Genomic DNA, 18,770 nt, shown 5'->3' on the forward strand with positions numbered 1-18,770 from the left:
GTTCATCCTCTTACGAAGAAAACGAAGATACTTCATCTTCTGCCTAATAAGACCACCAGAAAGTGCGATCTCTTCGCAACGAACCACAACAACACGCTGCCCAGAAATTGTTGCGCAAATTTGAAACCCCCGTCAATAAACCCCCGTCTCTTCTGGTAGCATTGAGGAAAAACCTTGAGAAGGATCTGGCGCAACCCCGTTAATAAACCCTTGGATCTATCAAGCAAATCAAAACCCCGAATTTAAATATTTTTTCTCTAAGGCCCTTTTTGGTTGAAGGGATTTGGCAGGAAAAGAAAAGAAAGGAAAAGGTTTTAATATGTTCCCATGTTTGGTTTGATGAATGACATGAAAATTTAAAGGAAAGGAAGGGAAGTGAAAGGAAAACCTCTTTACAAATTTTCAGCTTTCCTTTCCTCCCAAATTTGGAGGAATTTGACTGGAAAGAGAAAATAAAAGCATATTTCCTTTCTCTTCCCTTCATTACATTTCATTTACCAAACATTGGAAATAAAATCTCCTTCTTTTCCCTTCTCTTCCTTTCTTTTCCCCTCCTTTCCTTTCTCTTCTTTTCCTTTACTAACAATAAACCAAACAAAGCCTAAGATTGATGGAGGAGAGGAGAGAAGACTGAGTTCGAAATGAGAGAAACAGGTGAATGACAGGGAGGAGAGGAGAGGAGAGGCCAGAGAGAGAGGGAGTGATAGCCGTGAAACCCTAATAAAAAGCCTAATGGGCTCCTCCAAGTTGGGCCAAGTTTGGGCATTTGTACGTGTAATATAGTATTCGTAACGGGCAAAATAGTGTCCGTTACGAATACTTATTTATTCGTAACGGGCACTAATTTGTCCGTTACAAATACATACGTATTCGTAACGGACACTATTTTGCCCGTTACGAATATCTTAATTGTAACGGGCAAAGCTTTGCCCGTTACAAATAGCCTGTTACGAATGAGATTTTTTCCACTAGTGGATACTTGAAAGGCAGAAAGTCTTCTTTAAACCCAGACTCCTCAATGATTTCTTTCTTCTCAGCAGGATTCATGTTGCAGCAATAAAGATTCGATTTACCACTATTAGCAACTAAACCTGAAGAAGCAGCAAAAGTGGCTAAGCTTCTTAAAAGCAGAGAGACGGACTTTTTATCACCCTTACTAAACAATATGAGATCATCTGCAAACACTAAATGATTCAGCTTCAACTTTCTGCACTTAGAATGAAACTGGAACCTTTTATCTTCACCCACACACATCAAAAGTCTAGACAAGTACTCCATACAGAGCATAAACAGCAAGGGAGACATAGGATCCCCCTGCCTCAAACCCCTTTTGCCTTGAAAAAAACCTTCCAAACCACCATTTATATTCAAAGAAAAAGCAGCAGTAGAAACACAAGTCATTATTAACTTGACAAACTTTCCAGGGAAGCCAAAAGCACTAAGCATTTCCTCAAGAAAGTCCCATTTAACTGAGTCATAAGCTTTCTTAATATCAACTTTCAACAAACAACTACTTGGAGCATTCTTTCTTCCATAATTATAGACCAAATCTTGAATAATACTTATATTATGGATGATCTGTCTATTTTCCACAAAACCAGTCTGAGAATGAGAAATAAGATCAGGAAGCACTACTTTCAGTCTCAAACACAAGAGCTTAGTAATGCACTTATAAACCACATTACAACATGCAATGGGTCTAAAATCAACCACAGACTCAGGCTGCTCAATCTTAGGAATCAGAGAAAGAGTAGTGCAATTCACTTCCTTAATCAACCTACCATTCTAAAAAAAAATTCAACACTGCTTCAGTAAACTCCTCCCCAACAATCCCCCAAGCTTTCTTGAAAAAGCAGCTAGAGTACCCATCAGGACCTAGGGCTTTATCATCAGGGATTGAAAATAAAGTTGCCTTAACCTCTTTCTTGGTAAAAGGAAGATCAATAAGCTTTACTTGCTCCTCAGTAAGCACATACCCTTTTTTCACCACATCAACATTAACAATCACTCTATCCCCAACATCCGTACCCAAAAGCTTTTTATAATAGTCCACAAAACCTTTAACAATGCTATCTGGACTATCACACACCTCCCCCATCTCATTCTTCACAGTCACAACCTTTTTCTTAAAAGTTTTCAATTTAATACTTCTGTGGAAAAAGGCAGTATTATCATCTCCTACTTGCAGCCAATTAATCTTAGCCCTCTGTCTCAACTCAGCAAAATAATGCTTTTTCACTTCACAAAACTCACTTAACTTCACAGCTTCAGAACTTCTCAGATTTACATTATCAGGACACTTCTGCAGCTTATCCTGAATCTCACCAATCTCACCTTTTAGTTTCCAGTATCTCACATCCAACTCAGAAAACTCCACTCTATTCAACTTTTTCAATTCATACTTAAGCTTCTTTAATTTCACAAGCATCCTATACATTGGGATACCCTTCACATTAGTGCTCCACACTTCCTTAACAATATCTTGAAACTTATCATGCTCAACCCACCCATTCAAGAATCTAAAAGACTTTCTGTTCTGGGAATGCTGATCAACTAATCTCATCACTGCTGGACAATGATCAAACCAAAGTTCTGGCATATAATGAACATAAGAATCAGGGTATTGAATACCCCAATCTTCATTAATCAAAGTTCTATCAATTCTGCTATAGACCCTATCTTCATTCAGCTGCTTGTTATTCCAAGTGAAAGTAGCCCCCATCTTATTCAAATCACTTGAACCACAATAATGCACACAATTTCTAAAATGCATCACCTCCCCCTGAGAAATACTTCTGCCCAATCTATCCTCAAAATTGAGAGGACAGTTGAAATCTCCAGAAATCACCCAAGGACCCATCAAATTATCATGAATTCCTTTAATACCTTCCCAAAGCTCCTCTTTCTCTTTCCCATCATTCATGCCATACACAACTGTGAAAGAAAAAGACACATTACCTGTCAGGTTCTTAACAGTTAAATGCATCAACTGTCTCTCGGTATGCACAACATTCACCTGAAAAAAACTAGGTAACCAAGCCACTAAAATCCTCCCCCCTTTCACCTTACTAAAATTAGTGGCTAAACACTACCCTTGAAACATACTATTATGAATGATAGGGAAATTCCCCACTTTTATTTTAGTTTCCAGCAAGCAACATAACCCAATCTTATTCTGCAAAAGGAAATTACCAATTTTCTTCTGCTTCTCAAGGCTATTTAAGCCCCTAATATTCCAAATCAGAACACTATCCATGATCTGGGTTTAATTCTACTCTCTTCCCAAGAGTAGCACCCAAGATCCCCATTCCAGATTCATTCACATCTCCAAATTGCACTATCTCATCCAACTGTAAGTTTGCAAAGGAATTCCTGATAGGAACAGGACAAGCAATTGTCTCACCAAGAACCTTACTTCTATGCTTCTCCCGAGAAGGCTTCCACTCATCATTGTCGACCTCCTCATTCCCATTATCATTCCCATTATCATTCATCACCCGAGTATCCTGCAACTTTTCATTCTGAACATGATTCTTCTTGGGCTGCCACACTTTCTGCACCACCCTACAATCCTTGCTCATATGCCCCCTTTTCTTACAAGTGTCACATTTACTGGGTTTCCATTCAAACTCTACCTTCTGATGAAAAATCTCCCCAGCTTCAGAAACAAACTCAATGGACTCCACAAATTCTTCGTTCAATTCAACCTCCACCAAATATCTAGCATAAGCAACCCTATCCTTCAATTGCGTAGCAGAATCTGGTTTAATTGGAACCCCAATCAAACCAACTATCTTCTCTAAGCAAGACTTTCCCCAATACTTCAGAGGAGGATTAGGCAATTGAACCCATACTGGTATTTTCGAAAATTCAGAGACATTAAACTCCATTCCATCAACCCATTGTTTCAGAAAAACAGTTCTTCTATCAAACATAACATGCAAAGCACTCAAAGCCTTATCTCTAGTTTCCACATTCAATAATCGAATCAAGAAAACCCCCTTTTTCAGCGGAATTACTTTATCAACATTCTTATCACCCCCAAATTCTCTTACAAAAACCCAGAAACGCAGAAAGAAATGGATTATTATTACCCAAAACATAAGCAACAACCCCCAAATTCCAGTATTCAAGTTCCTCAGAAACATCATCAACAGATAATTGCAATCTAGGCTTCAAATTACTTACCTCAGACGCAGATACTCTGTTTTCCTCCAATCGCACAGTACCACTTGAAGGAGCAAACACATTCAACCATTCATTCAGCTGAGACTTCTGCCTAGACCCTTGAATTAATTCCTGAATTGATTGCGCAGGTGAAAGTATGAAATTCTCCAATTCATCAGCATCATCAAAGTTCAATTGCGGAATACCCTCCCCATTCATCCTCGATTTTGTCTTCGAAACTGTAGCCAATGGATTCGCAAGCTCAATTCCTTCACAAATCTCAGATTTCTCTTGACTCCCTCGTACTCTAGTCGACTCCTTGTTCACTCGTTTCCTCGCCATTGTAGAGGTTTAGAGAGAGAGGCTCCTTCTAGAGAGAGAAAGTCTTTTTTCACATGTGTCCTTGTTATTGCCTTTTTTGGGCTGGTTACTTTATTTAGAGCTTTTTAAAATGTTTAATCCTGATTTGTTTTCGGGTTATTCAGGTGAGGTTCGAATTAACCCGACCTGATTTCAACCCAATAATTTTTTCGGGTTATATTGGACGTTTTCAGGTTGGAATTTTCAACCTTAACCTAACCCATTTAATTTTCAGGTCGGGTTCGTGTCGACCCATTTAATTTTTCAGGTTGAAAATCTCAATCCTAACCCGCTAAATTCAGGTCGGGTTCGTGTCGGGTTATCGGGCCGGGTTAGCTTTTGCCACCCCTAGTGTTGTGTTGAGTTGTTGACCCGTACAGTTTAACTATTCGTCTCAAAAGAGGTATTAACACTTACCCTCCTCATTTCGTGTCTAGTTCATATCGTGTTATCGTGTTCTAAGTAAATATGTTAGCCTCACTCAAAAAATTATCATAAATTTTTGGTCATTTTTCTTAAGAGGGGTAATTCGTGTTAATTTTGTATTGAAATTATCAGTACTAACAACCCAACCTGGTTAATAAGACGTGTCGTGTCGTGTTGACTCGTTTAATTAAATTTTTCGTAAACCCTTGACACTAATTCAGGCCAATATTTTGAGGTCCGAATTGTGTCATATCGTGTTGATTCCTGATTTGAGCTTGATACATTTGATGGAGTAATCCATAGTACAAGTTATTTAGTAGTCATGCTCACTATTAGAAAAACGTTCATTTGCTTTGCCTTATTTGCGTCATTCATAGAAACAAACGAAGCAAATGATATATTTTGGCTTCATACTAAGTGATTTGCGTCCGACATTAATTAGTAATATTTGTAAGGTGTACATAATGACGACAATGTGTTGCTTTTTGCAATGTCTAAATGTGTTACGATTATTGTCATTACACGACATATATAGTAGTTAAAAAAATGGAATATGAATATTTTATGGAGTAGTACTACTTATTCTAATGTACATATATAATTTGAGGCTTTTTCAGTTTTGTCATGATTTTCGTGGAATAATTGACGCATGGTTTGACCACTTACCCGGCAGTGATATGATTTTGTGTTATATGATGCCCAACATTGATACATCATTAACGTACAGCTATGATGACTTTTTTTCCAAAATTGACTAATATGCTAAGCTAGATGCGATCTTGAACTTCACATCTTCAATGAACACATTAAATTCATTAGAAGAGGGAAATAATAAAGAATAACACAGATAATCAAAATAATATTCTCAACAAACTTTTAAGATATTACAACGATAAAATCAAGAGCTCACATAAGCTTTATTTAATTTTTCTTTTTACAAAGGCAAGTGAATAGTTTGGTTGATGTTGTCCATTTCTAGAGTTAATTACACATTGGCAACAATTTTGACAAAATCTTCTACTCCCTTCATCCCTTTTGATAGTCCCTTATTGGCATCACGGGAATTAATAAATACAAATAAATATAGTTAAAGTACATTGAAAGGGGACGGACGTAGTACATTTTGGGACTAAAATTTGCCCATAAGAGACTATCAAAAGGAGACGGATGTAGTATAATTTATGTATGGTCTAAAGTGTACGTATAATTTTTTTATTTTTTTAAACCGTAAGATACGGGGGGATCTCCCCACCCTATCATTGGAATGGGGGATGGGAGTCAAACCCATCCCCCCCAACCACTAACCACCCCTCCATCTCCAATGTCCTCAAGACTACTTATAAATTTGATAACTTATTAAAGTATGCAATTGATGTAGCTACGGGAACAAATTTAGCAACAATACTTTATTTATGTGGGCAATGAAGATTATTATTAACACATGATGCTTGTCGGAAATAAATTTGCAACACGAATTGACTAAAGCTTGGAGCACCAAGTGTATGGTGGATTGTAGTGCGACTTGGTGTCGTTATCTACTGATATTTTAACAAAATTTGGTGATTATTTTCAATTATCACAATTAAGCTCTCATGCACATTTAATAGAAAATAACTGATAGATATTATATTTATGATAATATTTGTCGCGGATTAGGATAGATTTAATGTATATTTTGTATCCTTATCAGACTAGGTTTCCTAACGTATTTAGGCCTAGCATTGTAAACTCTATTTATTGAATCAATGGTACACACTCCAACCTTGAGGAGTTTTCCCGAAATCTAACATGGTATCACAGCCTAGGTTTTAGATCTCAAATTTTTATTTTTTTTCCAATCTTTTTGGGGTTTTTTTTACTGTTTTATTGGGACCTTGCCTTCATCACTTTCCGCATATTTTTCCCCTGATTCGTCCTCTGTTTCCAGATTTCGGCTTCGAAATTTTTTAATTTCTTGATTCTTTGCTCACTGCGTATTGAGCTACCTATGGCAAAGGATGATGAGTCCCCTCCTCCGCCACCTCCTCCACCTTCTAACGAGTTCCATCTGGCACTCACCGTCACAACATCAAGAACGCCATCCTCCTTACTCTAGACTTTGAGAAAGTCCAATATTCTAATTGGGTGGAGTTGTTTGAAAATCACATGGTTGCATACAATGTGTTAAATCACATTGATCCCAAAGTGCCTCGTCCTTCCAATGTCTCTGACTCTTTGTGGGATCGCTTGGACGCAATCGTGAAACAGTGGATTTATGGCACAATATCCACCGATCTTCTTGAAACAATTCTTGTTCGCAAGTCTACAGCTCAACAAACATGGGATCGTCTCAAGGATATATTCCAAGATAATAAGAGCACGAGGGCGGTGTTTCTTGAAACTCAACTCAATGCAATCCACCTGGATTCTTTCCCGAATGCGACTGCTTACTGCCAGCAATTAAAGAGCATTGCCAATCAACTTGCAAACGTCGATCAGCCAATCTCCGACCAGAAATTAGTGCTTTGTATGGTTGCCGGACTCAACAAAACCGGTTATGATACGGTTGCAACTATGATCGCTTAGACCGACCCATTGCCTTCCTTCAACAACGCACGATCAAGGCTTCTCTTGGAGGAGTCGCACCGGAACAATGACACAACCACTCCAGTGTCCTCCATCCTTTGTTGCACAACAGCAGCAGAACGTTGCAGATTCAGCGCAGCAACAACAGCCGCAGCCTGCTGGCGGTGGACGTGGCGGCGGCTCAGGTCGCGGCAGGGGCGAAGGCAAGGGCGGCCGAGGCAAAGGCCGAGAGCAGGGCCGTGGTGGCCAAGGTCGTGGCACACAGCAACATCAACAACAACCAAACGCACCACCTCAAGCTTCTCAACAAGCTACTGGACCAATTGGTCAACCTTGGGCCTAACAACAACAAATTCCTTGGCCTCAATGGGCTATCCCACCAGCCCCCTTTCTTACAATGGGCCAATTTCAGCAGAGGCTCGACACTCAACACCCACAGCAAGCCTACTACATTGGGTCCCCTATGTACGGTCCACCTATGACGCCAACGGAGTTTGCTGTTGCTTATTCTTCACCGGGGCTATCTACACCGGATAAGCTAGCTTTCTTCTTTCCCGGAGTCTTTTTAAAGGGATACGCAGGAGTCCAAATGTTTGAATTGCCTTGTCCGGCTGATCATTCCGCTGGCATCTCGCATTCATGCACGCCCTTGTTTGACTGTCGCTCAGGGATTTAGTTGTCCCGCCTGAAGGAGATACCTAACTTCTTTGGCTTTTGTTTAGCCGAAGGGGGGTTCTCGTGCTTCAGTGGATAAAAGCACCAGTCTACGGAGGAACGGAATTTATGCTAGGTTATGATGGAACAATTACCGACATTGAATAAGCATGATAGATAATTAATAAATAGTTAGGAGGAGAGAACTAAGAAGTACAAGCCAACGTGGAATGCCCTTGAAAAAATGACAACTTTACTTATGAGATTACTTGAAAGAGAGAAGAAAAGGGTAAAAGATCCTCACCCTAAGCATGTGCAACATGACCGCCAGAGATTGGATCTTGTAATCTTAAGATTACAACATACATAAAACTCCAACTAAGAGTTGGCGAAGACTTTAATTTTCTTACAAGCGCATAAATAGGAAGAGAAGAAAGAAACATCTAAGCCAAAAGAATAAACAAATTAAAAATAAAGGTTAGATTAGATCTCTGGACCATACATACATACATATATACATATATATATATATATATATATATATATATATATATATAAAATAGGTTTTAGAGAGGCAGGTAGGATTTAATTTTTTCAGCGCGCCCCATAATAAATTTTAGTGGTAGTCAATTAAATACAAGATTATTATTTTTTTTTAGAATTAAATAATTTAAATGACACGTAAGCAAAATTGACAAATGAGATTTTCCAGTTTAATTAATTAAATATAAAATATTATCTTTTGATATGAGAAATTTTATCTAAATACATAACAAATTTTAGCACATAAATGTATATAAATAAAAACTATTTCATCAAATTCAAACAAACCGTGCATCGCACGGGCTTTATTTAAATTTCCCTCCGTTTTATTTTAGATGCAACACACCCTTTAGCACGGTAATTAAGAAAGGTGGGGTTTACATGATATAATAAACTTTAAAATAGGATGAGTGGTTGTTAGGAGTGTAATTTAGTGGGCCATGTGCTTTAAATAAGGGAAATAGTATAGTTTTTCCCTAAAGTAACTTTCCTTTTATAATGTGTTGCAAGTATTGTGACATTTTTTTTTTTAAGAAAGTGTTGCAAGTAAAAGAAAATGGAGAAAGTACATTATAATGATAAATAAACTTTTTTAATAATACAATTTCACAAACAAATTTTTAGCCAAAGTAGAGACAACAAATACTTTTGTCAAAAAAAAAAAGGCAACAAATACTTTAATCTTTCTATTCTTTTTTCCTTTTTCTTTTCTTTTTTTTCGTTCTGTTGAAAATCCTACGCACCTTTTCATAAGATACAATGTTATCGTGCCTTGAGAAATAGAGTAACAAAAAACCTAATAATTCCTCCAATTTCCCCTCATCTAAAATTATTTTTTGTGAGACAAACAATAAAGTGAAAAGATAAAAAGATAGTTTTGAAAGTAATTAAGATTTAGAGTTTTTTTTGGTGCAGCAAGCCACACCGTGTGGCCTGCTGCCAAGTCAGTAAAAATAACGGATTCTGACGCGCGTATAACGGGGTTACTGTTCACGCGCATAATGGGGTTACTGGTTTTGTCAGGGTTACTTGTATTTTTCAGGGGTTACTTGTATTTTTTTTTTCAAGAGTTACTTGTAATTTTTTTTTCCCGAGGTTACTTGTATTTTTTTTTTCAAGAGTTACTTGTATTTTTTTTTCAGGAGTTACTTGTATTTTTTTTTTCAGGAGTTACTTGTATTTTTTTTTTTTCAGGAGTTAATTGTATGGATTAGTTATTCAAGGATTACTTGTATTTTCAGGATTTTTTTTTCAGGGGTTAATTGTATGGATTAGTTATTCAAGGATTACTTGTATTTTCAGGGGCTACTTGTATTTTCAGGGGCTACTTGTATTTTTTTTTCTGGAGTTACTTATATTTTTTTTTCAAGGGTACTTTTTTTTTAGGAGTTACTTGTATGGATTAATTCAAGGGTTACTTATATGAGTTACTTTTAAGGTTACTTGTATGAATTACTTATTCAATGGTTACTTGTTACTTATTCAAGGGTTACTTATATGAGTTACTTTTAAGGTTACTTGTATGAATTACTTATTCAATGGTTACTTGTTACTTATTCAAGGGTTGCTTGTAGGTTGGTTTCAAAAAAAAAAAAAGGGTTGCTTGTAGGCCCCATACCAAACCAATAACACCCTACAAGTAACCCCCGACCAAAACCAGTAACACCCTACAAGTAACCCCTGACCAAACCAGTAACACCCTACAAGTAACCTAACCCCTGACCAAAACCAGTAACACCCAACATGTAACCCCTGCCCAAAACCAGTAACACCCTACAAGTAACCCCTGACCAAACCAGTAACACCCTACAAGTAACCCCTGACCAAACTAGTAACACCCTACAATTTTTGACGTAGAGTGTTCGATTTGAGATTCCACAAAGAAAAGGAGCTCAAATTTCTTTGGTTCTCATCGATTTCACTATTTCAAATGTTGTTCATGATCTTAAGGATAATTAATCGCAATTTTTCACAACAATTTGACACCCAATTTTTACAATTTCGAGCTTTAATTGTAGCAATTTAGCAAAGAGGAGAGAGAAAATGGGTAGAGTAGAGATATGGTTGTTGGTGATGTGTGGTTTGGCTTGAAGAAGAAGCTAAGAAAAGAGGAGATAGAAAATGTGTGAAGTAGAGATATGCTTGTTGGTGATGTGTGATTTGGCTTGGAGAAGAAGCTAAAAAAAAAAAGGAGAGAGAAAAGTTGTGGTATTTTAAAAAAAAAATAAAAATTGTGGCTGGCCACACCGTGTGGCCAGCCACATACAAAAATTTAAGATTTGTGTGGGGTAATAGTTTTGCTCTAATTAATTAATACTCCGAATATCTCTTTCTTAACTTTTAAGTTCAACAAAGCATTTAAGATCACAACCCATTTTTGTTGGATCTCTGTTTTAAAAATCATTTCGTGGTCATTGGCTCATTGCGTATTTCATGCTTTATTTGTTAGCATCAGCATTATTGATGTGTGTATAATTCATTTGTACAGCTAGTATGTGTGACTATTTTTGTGAGAGCTCATATCCTCATACATTACCGACAATGTGTTGGCTCATTTGATAATTTTCATACCTCAAATTCTAAAGGTATGGAGTTCAAAACTTCAAATGCTACCAACTGAGGGTGGAAAAAAATCATGAGGTTTGAGGGTCAGGTTTAATGAGATTGGGTCGGATTTATTTTAAATATGAGTCATATTAAATTATTGAGTCCATATATTAGGAAAGAGATGATAGTATCCTTACAATATATGAAAATAAAAGAGCGACGTGTAAGGGGACACGCTGCCAGTCGGAGTCACACCATCCTTGCAACGTGAGCTCACTGTCCGATCGTAGTAAGATCCCTTGGCTTGGAGTACACTTCAGGTAGCGTACTACTCTTAAAGCAGCCTCCCAATGCTCTTGTTGTGAAGCCTTCATAAATTGTGATAGAACATGCACGGAGTAAGTTAAGTCGGGGCGAGTGACACCCAAGTAAACCAAGCGCCCAACAAGTCTTCTATAAGCTGCTGGATCTGGGAGTAAAGGAAAAGATATCAACAAATCTTATCAAGCTTAGGAAACTAACTATCCCTTCCTAAGATAATCTAGAAAATAATATATTGTCATAACAAATAATATATTGTCATATAGTGTAAATATAGTATCATATCTTTCCTAATACCATACAAGTTGAAATTTAAATTTGGTTAATTTCGGGTCAATTTTGAATCGGGTGGATTGGGTCATTATTTGACTACTCTACTCATACACAGGACTAGGGCTGTACAGAGTGCGGTTTAGACCACACCAAACCGCAATTTTGTGGTTTGGTGCGGTTTGCGGTTTGAAATTTGCGGTGCGGTTTTTTAAAATGACCAAACTGCAGTTTGCGGTTTGGTGCGGTTTCAAAAAATATTGAGACCAAACCGCACTTTAATGCGGTTTACGATTTTTATACTATATTTTCATTAAAATTATATAAAAGAATTAAATTATATGAGCTAATCTTTAACTATTAGTTAATTAAAGATTAATTAAAAGAGTTTAATATTTGAATTATAAACTAATAATTATAAAATAAAATAAAAGTTTTGTTTTTAAAAGAAAAATTACAATTTTAATAAAATACGGTTAAACCGCAAACCGTACCGCACCAAACCCAAACCGCATTTTGCGGTGCGGTTTGGTGCGTTTTTTTTAAAAGTGCGGTTTGAAAAAATTACAAACCGCACTTTTGCGGTTTGGTGCGGTTTATGATCCAAACTGCACCGCGAACACCCCTACACAGGACATGCATGCAGATGAGCCGCACATTGAATAATTCCTGACAACATAATCAGGGGCGAAGCTAGGAATTATAATATGGGAAGGTCGAGACTTATTAAGTAAACAGTACTCTATTTCATACGATTTTCTCATTACACAATATTTTCTTTTGCGGTATTTGCAATATTATAAATTAGAGGTGACTTTATTTTATTAAGCAACACAACATTATTTCATCAAAATATTCAAAATTACAATCATTCAACCAATGATGACTTGACGACTTGCCTCATTGATTAAAGCTAAGCGAAGGTTTGTTTACGATATGTTTGATATTGCTTTTGTGGTTCATTTGCACAAAAATAAATTAAAATATATGATAATTAAAAAAATATAATTAAGGTATGCAATTTACTGATTTAGTCAATTAGAAATATAGGAAAAATAATATAAGTAATTTAGAATCAAAACAATTGACAAAGTAATAAAAAAAGATTGATGGAAGGGGTAAAAGGAAAATAGATTAAATAAAAGAATATAGAAGTAATGAATTCTACCAGTAAGTTTCAAGTAAAAAAAAAACGTAATACTTGTAAAAGAATTAGTGAATAAAATTAAAAAATAAATAAAAGATAAAAATAATGTACACATAGTAACACCCGCGAGAGTCGAACACGTGACTTGTAGGTCAATTTATTACTGATGCTGAGCGCTCAACCACTAAGCTACCATTAAAAATGCTAAATATATACAATAAATGGATCGCCAGTTGGGCCACGGTGGGCCGGGCCTCCCACCAGCCCCCCGACTCCGCCCATGAACATAATGCTATGCTGGCCTAGGTTTACTTATTGAAAAATAATTGGAAGTGAATCAAGTATTAGATATAAATTTTATGGCTGACATTGATTCCTATTTCACACACACACACAAAAAAATAATAATAAATAAATAAATAAATAAATAAATTAAAACACAAGATAAAAACAATGTCAACCATGAAAAGAAAAAGATAAAAACAAAAAAAAACGCAAGAGAGATCAAACGGTAGTCATCAGTAGATATCAAATAAAAATATATTGCCTATTGGGTAAAGTAGGTAAAGTATATCCTCACATCTCCATGCAAATCCGAAAAATAAATCAACTTGAAAGAAAAAAAAAAAGTTTAATTCTTTTAGACACCGAAATGTTGGGAAAATAGCTATTGTAATCAAGAACAACAATTAGACAATTAAGAACTTCCTTACAATGATTGTTATATATTATGAAACCTCCTTTTGTTGTGTCATGGTTTGGGAGCTGAGACCCACTATATTAGAAGCGAAATATACCACCATAGATATCGAAAAAGAAGCTCAAAAAACACACAAAACAATTGCCGCCCTGAAATAACCATATGTAAACACGCGTGAGCAATCGGGCTGTGGCTTTGCACATTCGTCGCTTGATGACTGCCCTATAGTGCACCCGACTGCACCATGCGCATGGTGCACTCGGAAAGAACATTAGACATATTTTAAAGAACATGGGCCAAAAAAAGAACAATATAGATATTTATAAAGAACGCTACAACCCTTCAGGCAAGGTCATGTATATATCTTTATGTAGATCCCCATACAAAAAAAGCATTGTTAACATTTAGCTGATAAATATTCCATCATTTGCTTGTAGCCGGAGCAATCACATATGTAATTATAGTCATTTTGACCACTGGTGAGAATGTTTCTTCATAGTCAATCCCAAACTTCTATGTATAGCCTTTTGCAACAAGTCTGGCTTTGAATCTCTCTATGGTTCCATCAGAGCTTAATTTTGAACACTCATTTACATCCCATGGGCTTCTTTCCTTTAGGTAGATCTGCTATCTCCCATATATGATTCTTTTCAAGAGCTTCTAACTCTTTTCCCATGGCATCAACCCATTCTAAATATTTTGCAGCTTCTTTGTAAGTAGTAGGCTCTTTCATATTGGAAGCAATTGATGTTGCCAAAGCTTTCTTAGAAGGAGGAATGCTAGTATAGCATACCAAATTACACCAATGTGGTAAATTTGCCTTCTTAGAAGTCTTGTTTCACATTCTATAGTCATAATCAGACATCCAACTAGGTGCTTGTCTAGGTCTAGTTGACTTTCTTTATTCTGTCTCATACTCTTTAATTCATTAATTAACTATTATCAAATTTTGTCATGGGTTCCGTGAGAGCTCCAAAGTTGCATATATGTGTACCGGAGGTAGTATTATCAGTACAATATGTTGAAGTGTAATATTCCCAAACAACACATTTGAGTATACTACATGCATTGATAAATGAAGAGAAAGAGAATTAAACACTTTATAAGGGAATACTACTCCTCATATTTCTTATTTTAAACAAAATACCACTACTCATTTTGTATGTCATTTGGAGTATGGTTTTTTATTGGAATATCGATCCTTGAACTTGAGAAGTGGCCGGACTAGATTATTCATGTGAGGGGGAGTTTGAAAATGTGCTTATAGCACAACCTTCTCAAAATATTATCCCACATGAATAAAAGAAGATCCTGAGAGTTTAATATATTTCTTTTTCTTTTTATTAGCTGAAATTAGTTGGCTACAAATACAGAAGCTAGTTGTAATAAAAACAACAATTAATTTTCGCTCAATATTCTTCTGTAATTCTCTCTTCTCTCTTAATAAAATTTCTCCAGTTTCTTCTTCTTCTTCGATGTTTTCAATTGCATTTCTTAAGTTTTGACAAAGTGGTATTGTCGGAATTGATTTTATCACACATTGCGGGAAAAATTAAAACACATTTGAAATTAAAAGGTGTTGGTCCCTTAAAAAAAGGGCATTGGTAGGTGGGTGTTCAACTATATATGTGAAATTAGGAAATAGACTTGAAATTACGATGAAATGATTCGATTTTGATGAGTCATTTATTTTGTGAGGCCTACACCATTAACTTCTACACAAATATAAGATTAAAAAAGCATGTTCATAAAACTATAAAAGCACCAATTCAAAAATAAAAATAAAATAAAAATAAATAAATAAATAAAATAAATAAATAAATAAATAAAAAACACTGACACACACACTATAAAAGCACGTACATTTTCACATAATCATCAACCAAGCAAAACCTTGCCTAAACACATACTATAATTCCTAATGGGATTTTACATGTTGATCAATACACCGATCCTCCTTTTTTTTGCTTTATTTTGCTTCATCTTTCGCAATAAAAATGGCCTTCCAACTAAATGGCCTCTTGTTGGGATGCTTCCTGCACTTCTCAAAAACGTCCATAATATTAATGACTTTATTTTTCATCTTATGGAAAATTCTAACATGAATTTCCATTTCATGGGCCCTTGGTTTGCCAACATGCACATCCTAGTAACCGTTGATCCTGCTAACCTTAACCATATAAATTGCAAAAAATCTGGAACTTATATAAAAGGTTCCAAATTTAATGAAATCTTTGACGTCCTTGGTGATGGGATCCTTAACTCCGATTCAGATGTATGGAGTTACCATCGAAATGTGGCTCATCTTTTTTTTCCATCATCCTCAATTCCACCACTCTTTGATCTATATAACACGGAATAAAGTCAAGAATGGACTCATCCCATTTCTTGATCATGTTGCTAAGCACTCGATTGAGATTGACCTGCAAAATATATTCTTAAGGTTCACGTATGATACAATGAGTAAGATCATGATGGACCATGATCCGGAATCACTTTCAATCGATTTGCCTGATTTTCCACTCCTAAAGGCTGTGGCTGATCTCGAACACACCATTTTCACTCGTCACGTATTGCCAACATGCATATGGAAATTCCAAAGGTGGTTGAATATAGGAGGAGAGAAGAGGAACAAGCAAGCGTGGAAAATCCTTGATGACTTTATTTACAAGTGCATAAATAAGAAGAGAGAAGAAATGAAGAAAGCAACATCTAAGCCAAAGGATAATGAAATAGAGGTAAGTAGAGTAGATCTATTGACCTTATTTATGGATACCGATGAAAACACTATTAGGTCAAAGAGCCACAATGATATTGATAAATTTTTAAGGGATACAATTTCAAATTTTTATCTAGCCGGAGGAGAGACATCAAGTTCTGAATTGACTTGGTTTTTTTACATCCTCTCAAACAACCCACAAGTTGTTCACAAGATTAAAATGGAGCTAGATGCAATAATGATACAAGTGAACAATAACTATGATAAGTTTCTAAGCAACTTTAAAGAGCTCAGCGACCAGCTAATATATCTTCATGCTACAATATGTGAATCATTAAGACTTTATCCATCATTAGTATACAATCACAAGTCACCAATTGAGCCAGACACCCTTCCTAGTGGTCATCAAGTGAATCCAAATACAGAAATTATCATCAACACGTACGTGATGGGAAGGATGAAATCGATATGGGGAGAAGATTGCAACGAGTTCAAGCCCGAAAGGTGGATAACTGAAGGTGGAACGATTAAACGTGAGCCATCGTACAAGTTTGCGGTGTTTAGTGCAGGGCCAAGGTCTTGCATGGGAAAGCAAATGGTTTTCACCCAAATGAAGATTATAGCTGCCTTCATCATCCAACACTACAATATAGAGACCGTGCAAGGATATTATCCTATCCTCGATCTCTCTATACTTCTTCGTATGAAAAATGGTTTTAAGGTTAAGATAAGTCGTTCTCAAAATTAATATGAAGCATAAGGTATTATATGTGGTGCCAAATATAATGTACGTAGGTTCAAATATTAAATAATCATGGACTTTGTCCTTGCTTTCATTGTTAGATTTGTTACATCTTACATGTGATATAGAATATTTCAAGGTTCTCTAAGATATACAAGTAAATTAAATAAGTAATGTCATGTTTTGTGTAAAATTATCTTTCCTAATAGGTTGAATCGATATTATATAATATGAATTTGTATTATATAAAATCTCACATATCTTTGTGTAGAGCTGGCAAAAACATACTATATCATGTCATTCTCATGTTCGTGTTCGAAATTATACGAGTCAGAGTACCTTAACACTAACTAATGCCAACCCGCCGTATAATACGTCTCATATTGTATTGAGCTATTGACCGATACAGTTTAACTATTCGTGTCAAATGAGGTCTTAACACTAACCCTCTTTTTTCGTGTCCAGTTCATGTTGTATTGTCGTGTTCTGAGTAAAAATGTTAGCCTCACTCAAGAAATTATCATAAATTATTAATCATTTTTCTTGAGTGGGGTAATTCGTGTTACTTTTGTGTTGAAATTCTGAGCATTAACGACCCAACCTGCTTAATTAGACGTGTCGTGTTGACTCATTTAATTAATTAAAATGTCGTAAACCCTTGACACTAATTTAGGCCAATATTCCGAGGTCCGGATTGTGTCGTATCGTGTTGATTCATGATTTGATGAGCTTGTTACATTTGATATGATGGAGTAATCCATAGTACAAGTTATTTAGTAGTCATGTTCACTAGTAGAAAAACGTGACATTTGATTTGCCTTATTTGCATCATTCATTAAACAAATGAAGCGAATGATATACTCCCTCCGTTTTCTTTTATTTGCATCAGTTTGACCGGTACATTGCCGAGACACAACTTTGATCATTAATATCTTTGATTGTTAATTAGTAAAAATTATAACAAAATTATATTATGAAACTACACATTATGATGAATCTAATGAAATATTATATAATAACATTTATAATAATTGCGATCGTTTTTTTTTGCCGATCGCTTAAATTATAAAAAAAAAAAAATTAGCCCAAACACACCCCACTGCCTACCCAGCCGCACCACCAATTCCCACTAGGGGTGTTCATAAATCGGTCCGGACCGAAAAAAATGGACCGGACCACCCCGGATCGAACCGGACCGAATTAATCGGTCCAGTCTTCGAGTCTTAAAATTCAATTTTCCGGTCTTCGGTCCGGTCCGGTCCAAAACCCTATAAAAACCGGTTTTAGACCGGACCGATTATAATTTTTTCTTAAAAATATGTGTGAAACCTTAAATAATTTTAAAATTATCCTTAATAAGCTTAGTAAATTTTAACTTTATAAGTTTTTTTGCACTAAACATACAAAAAAGACGTAAAAATGACGTTACAATATAGTTTTTCCAATACTTTTTTTGTGTTTTCCTTAACTTTATTAAAAATTTAGTATTCTTTTTAAAAAAATTCTTTAATCGGTCCAAAGCGGTCCGGTCCGGGTTTTGGACCGATTCTTTCGGTCCGGTCCGCGTTCGGTCCTAACTTAATCGATCCGGTCTTCGGTTCTTAAAATT

At 35.9% G+C, this 18,770-nt stretch overlaps 1 protein-coding gene and 1 pseudogene across 1 annotated transcript; both read left to right on the forward strand.

Moving 5' to 3' along the window:
• Positions 1 to 7,098: 7,098 nt before the first annotated feature.
• LOC145570825 (uncharacterized) lies at positions 7,099 to 7,518 on the forward strand. The gene has a single exon (XM_081629955.1). It carries the CDS (start codon positions 7,099 to 7,101, stop codon positions 7,516 to 7,518), a length of 420 nt encoding a protein of 139 aa, XP_081486081.1.
• A 7,958-nt stretch (positions 7,519 to 15,476) lies between these two features.
• On the forward strand, positions 15,477 to 17,305 carry LOC145571923 (alkane hydroxylase MAH1 pseudogene; annotated as a pseudogene).
• Positions 17,306 to 18,770: the final 1,465 nt, after the last annotated feature.

Source organism: Chenopodium album, chromosome 12 (genome assembly GCF_948465745.1).
Source record: "Chenopodium album chromosome 12, dcCheAlbu1.1, whole genome shotgun sequence".
NCBI lineage: Eukaryota > Viridiplantae > Streptophyta > Magnoliopsida > Caryophyllales > Amaranthaceae > Chenopodium > Chenopodium album.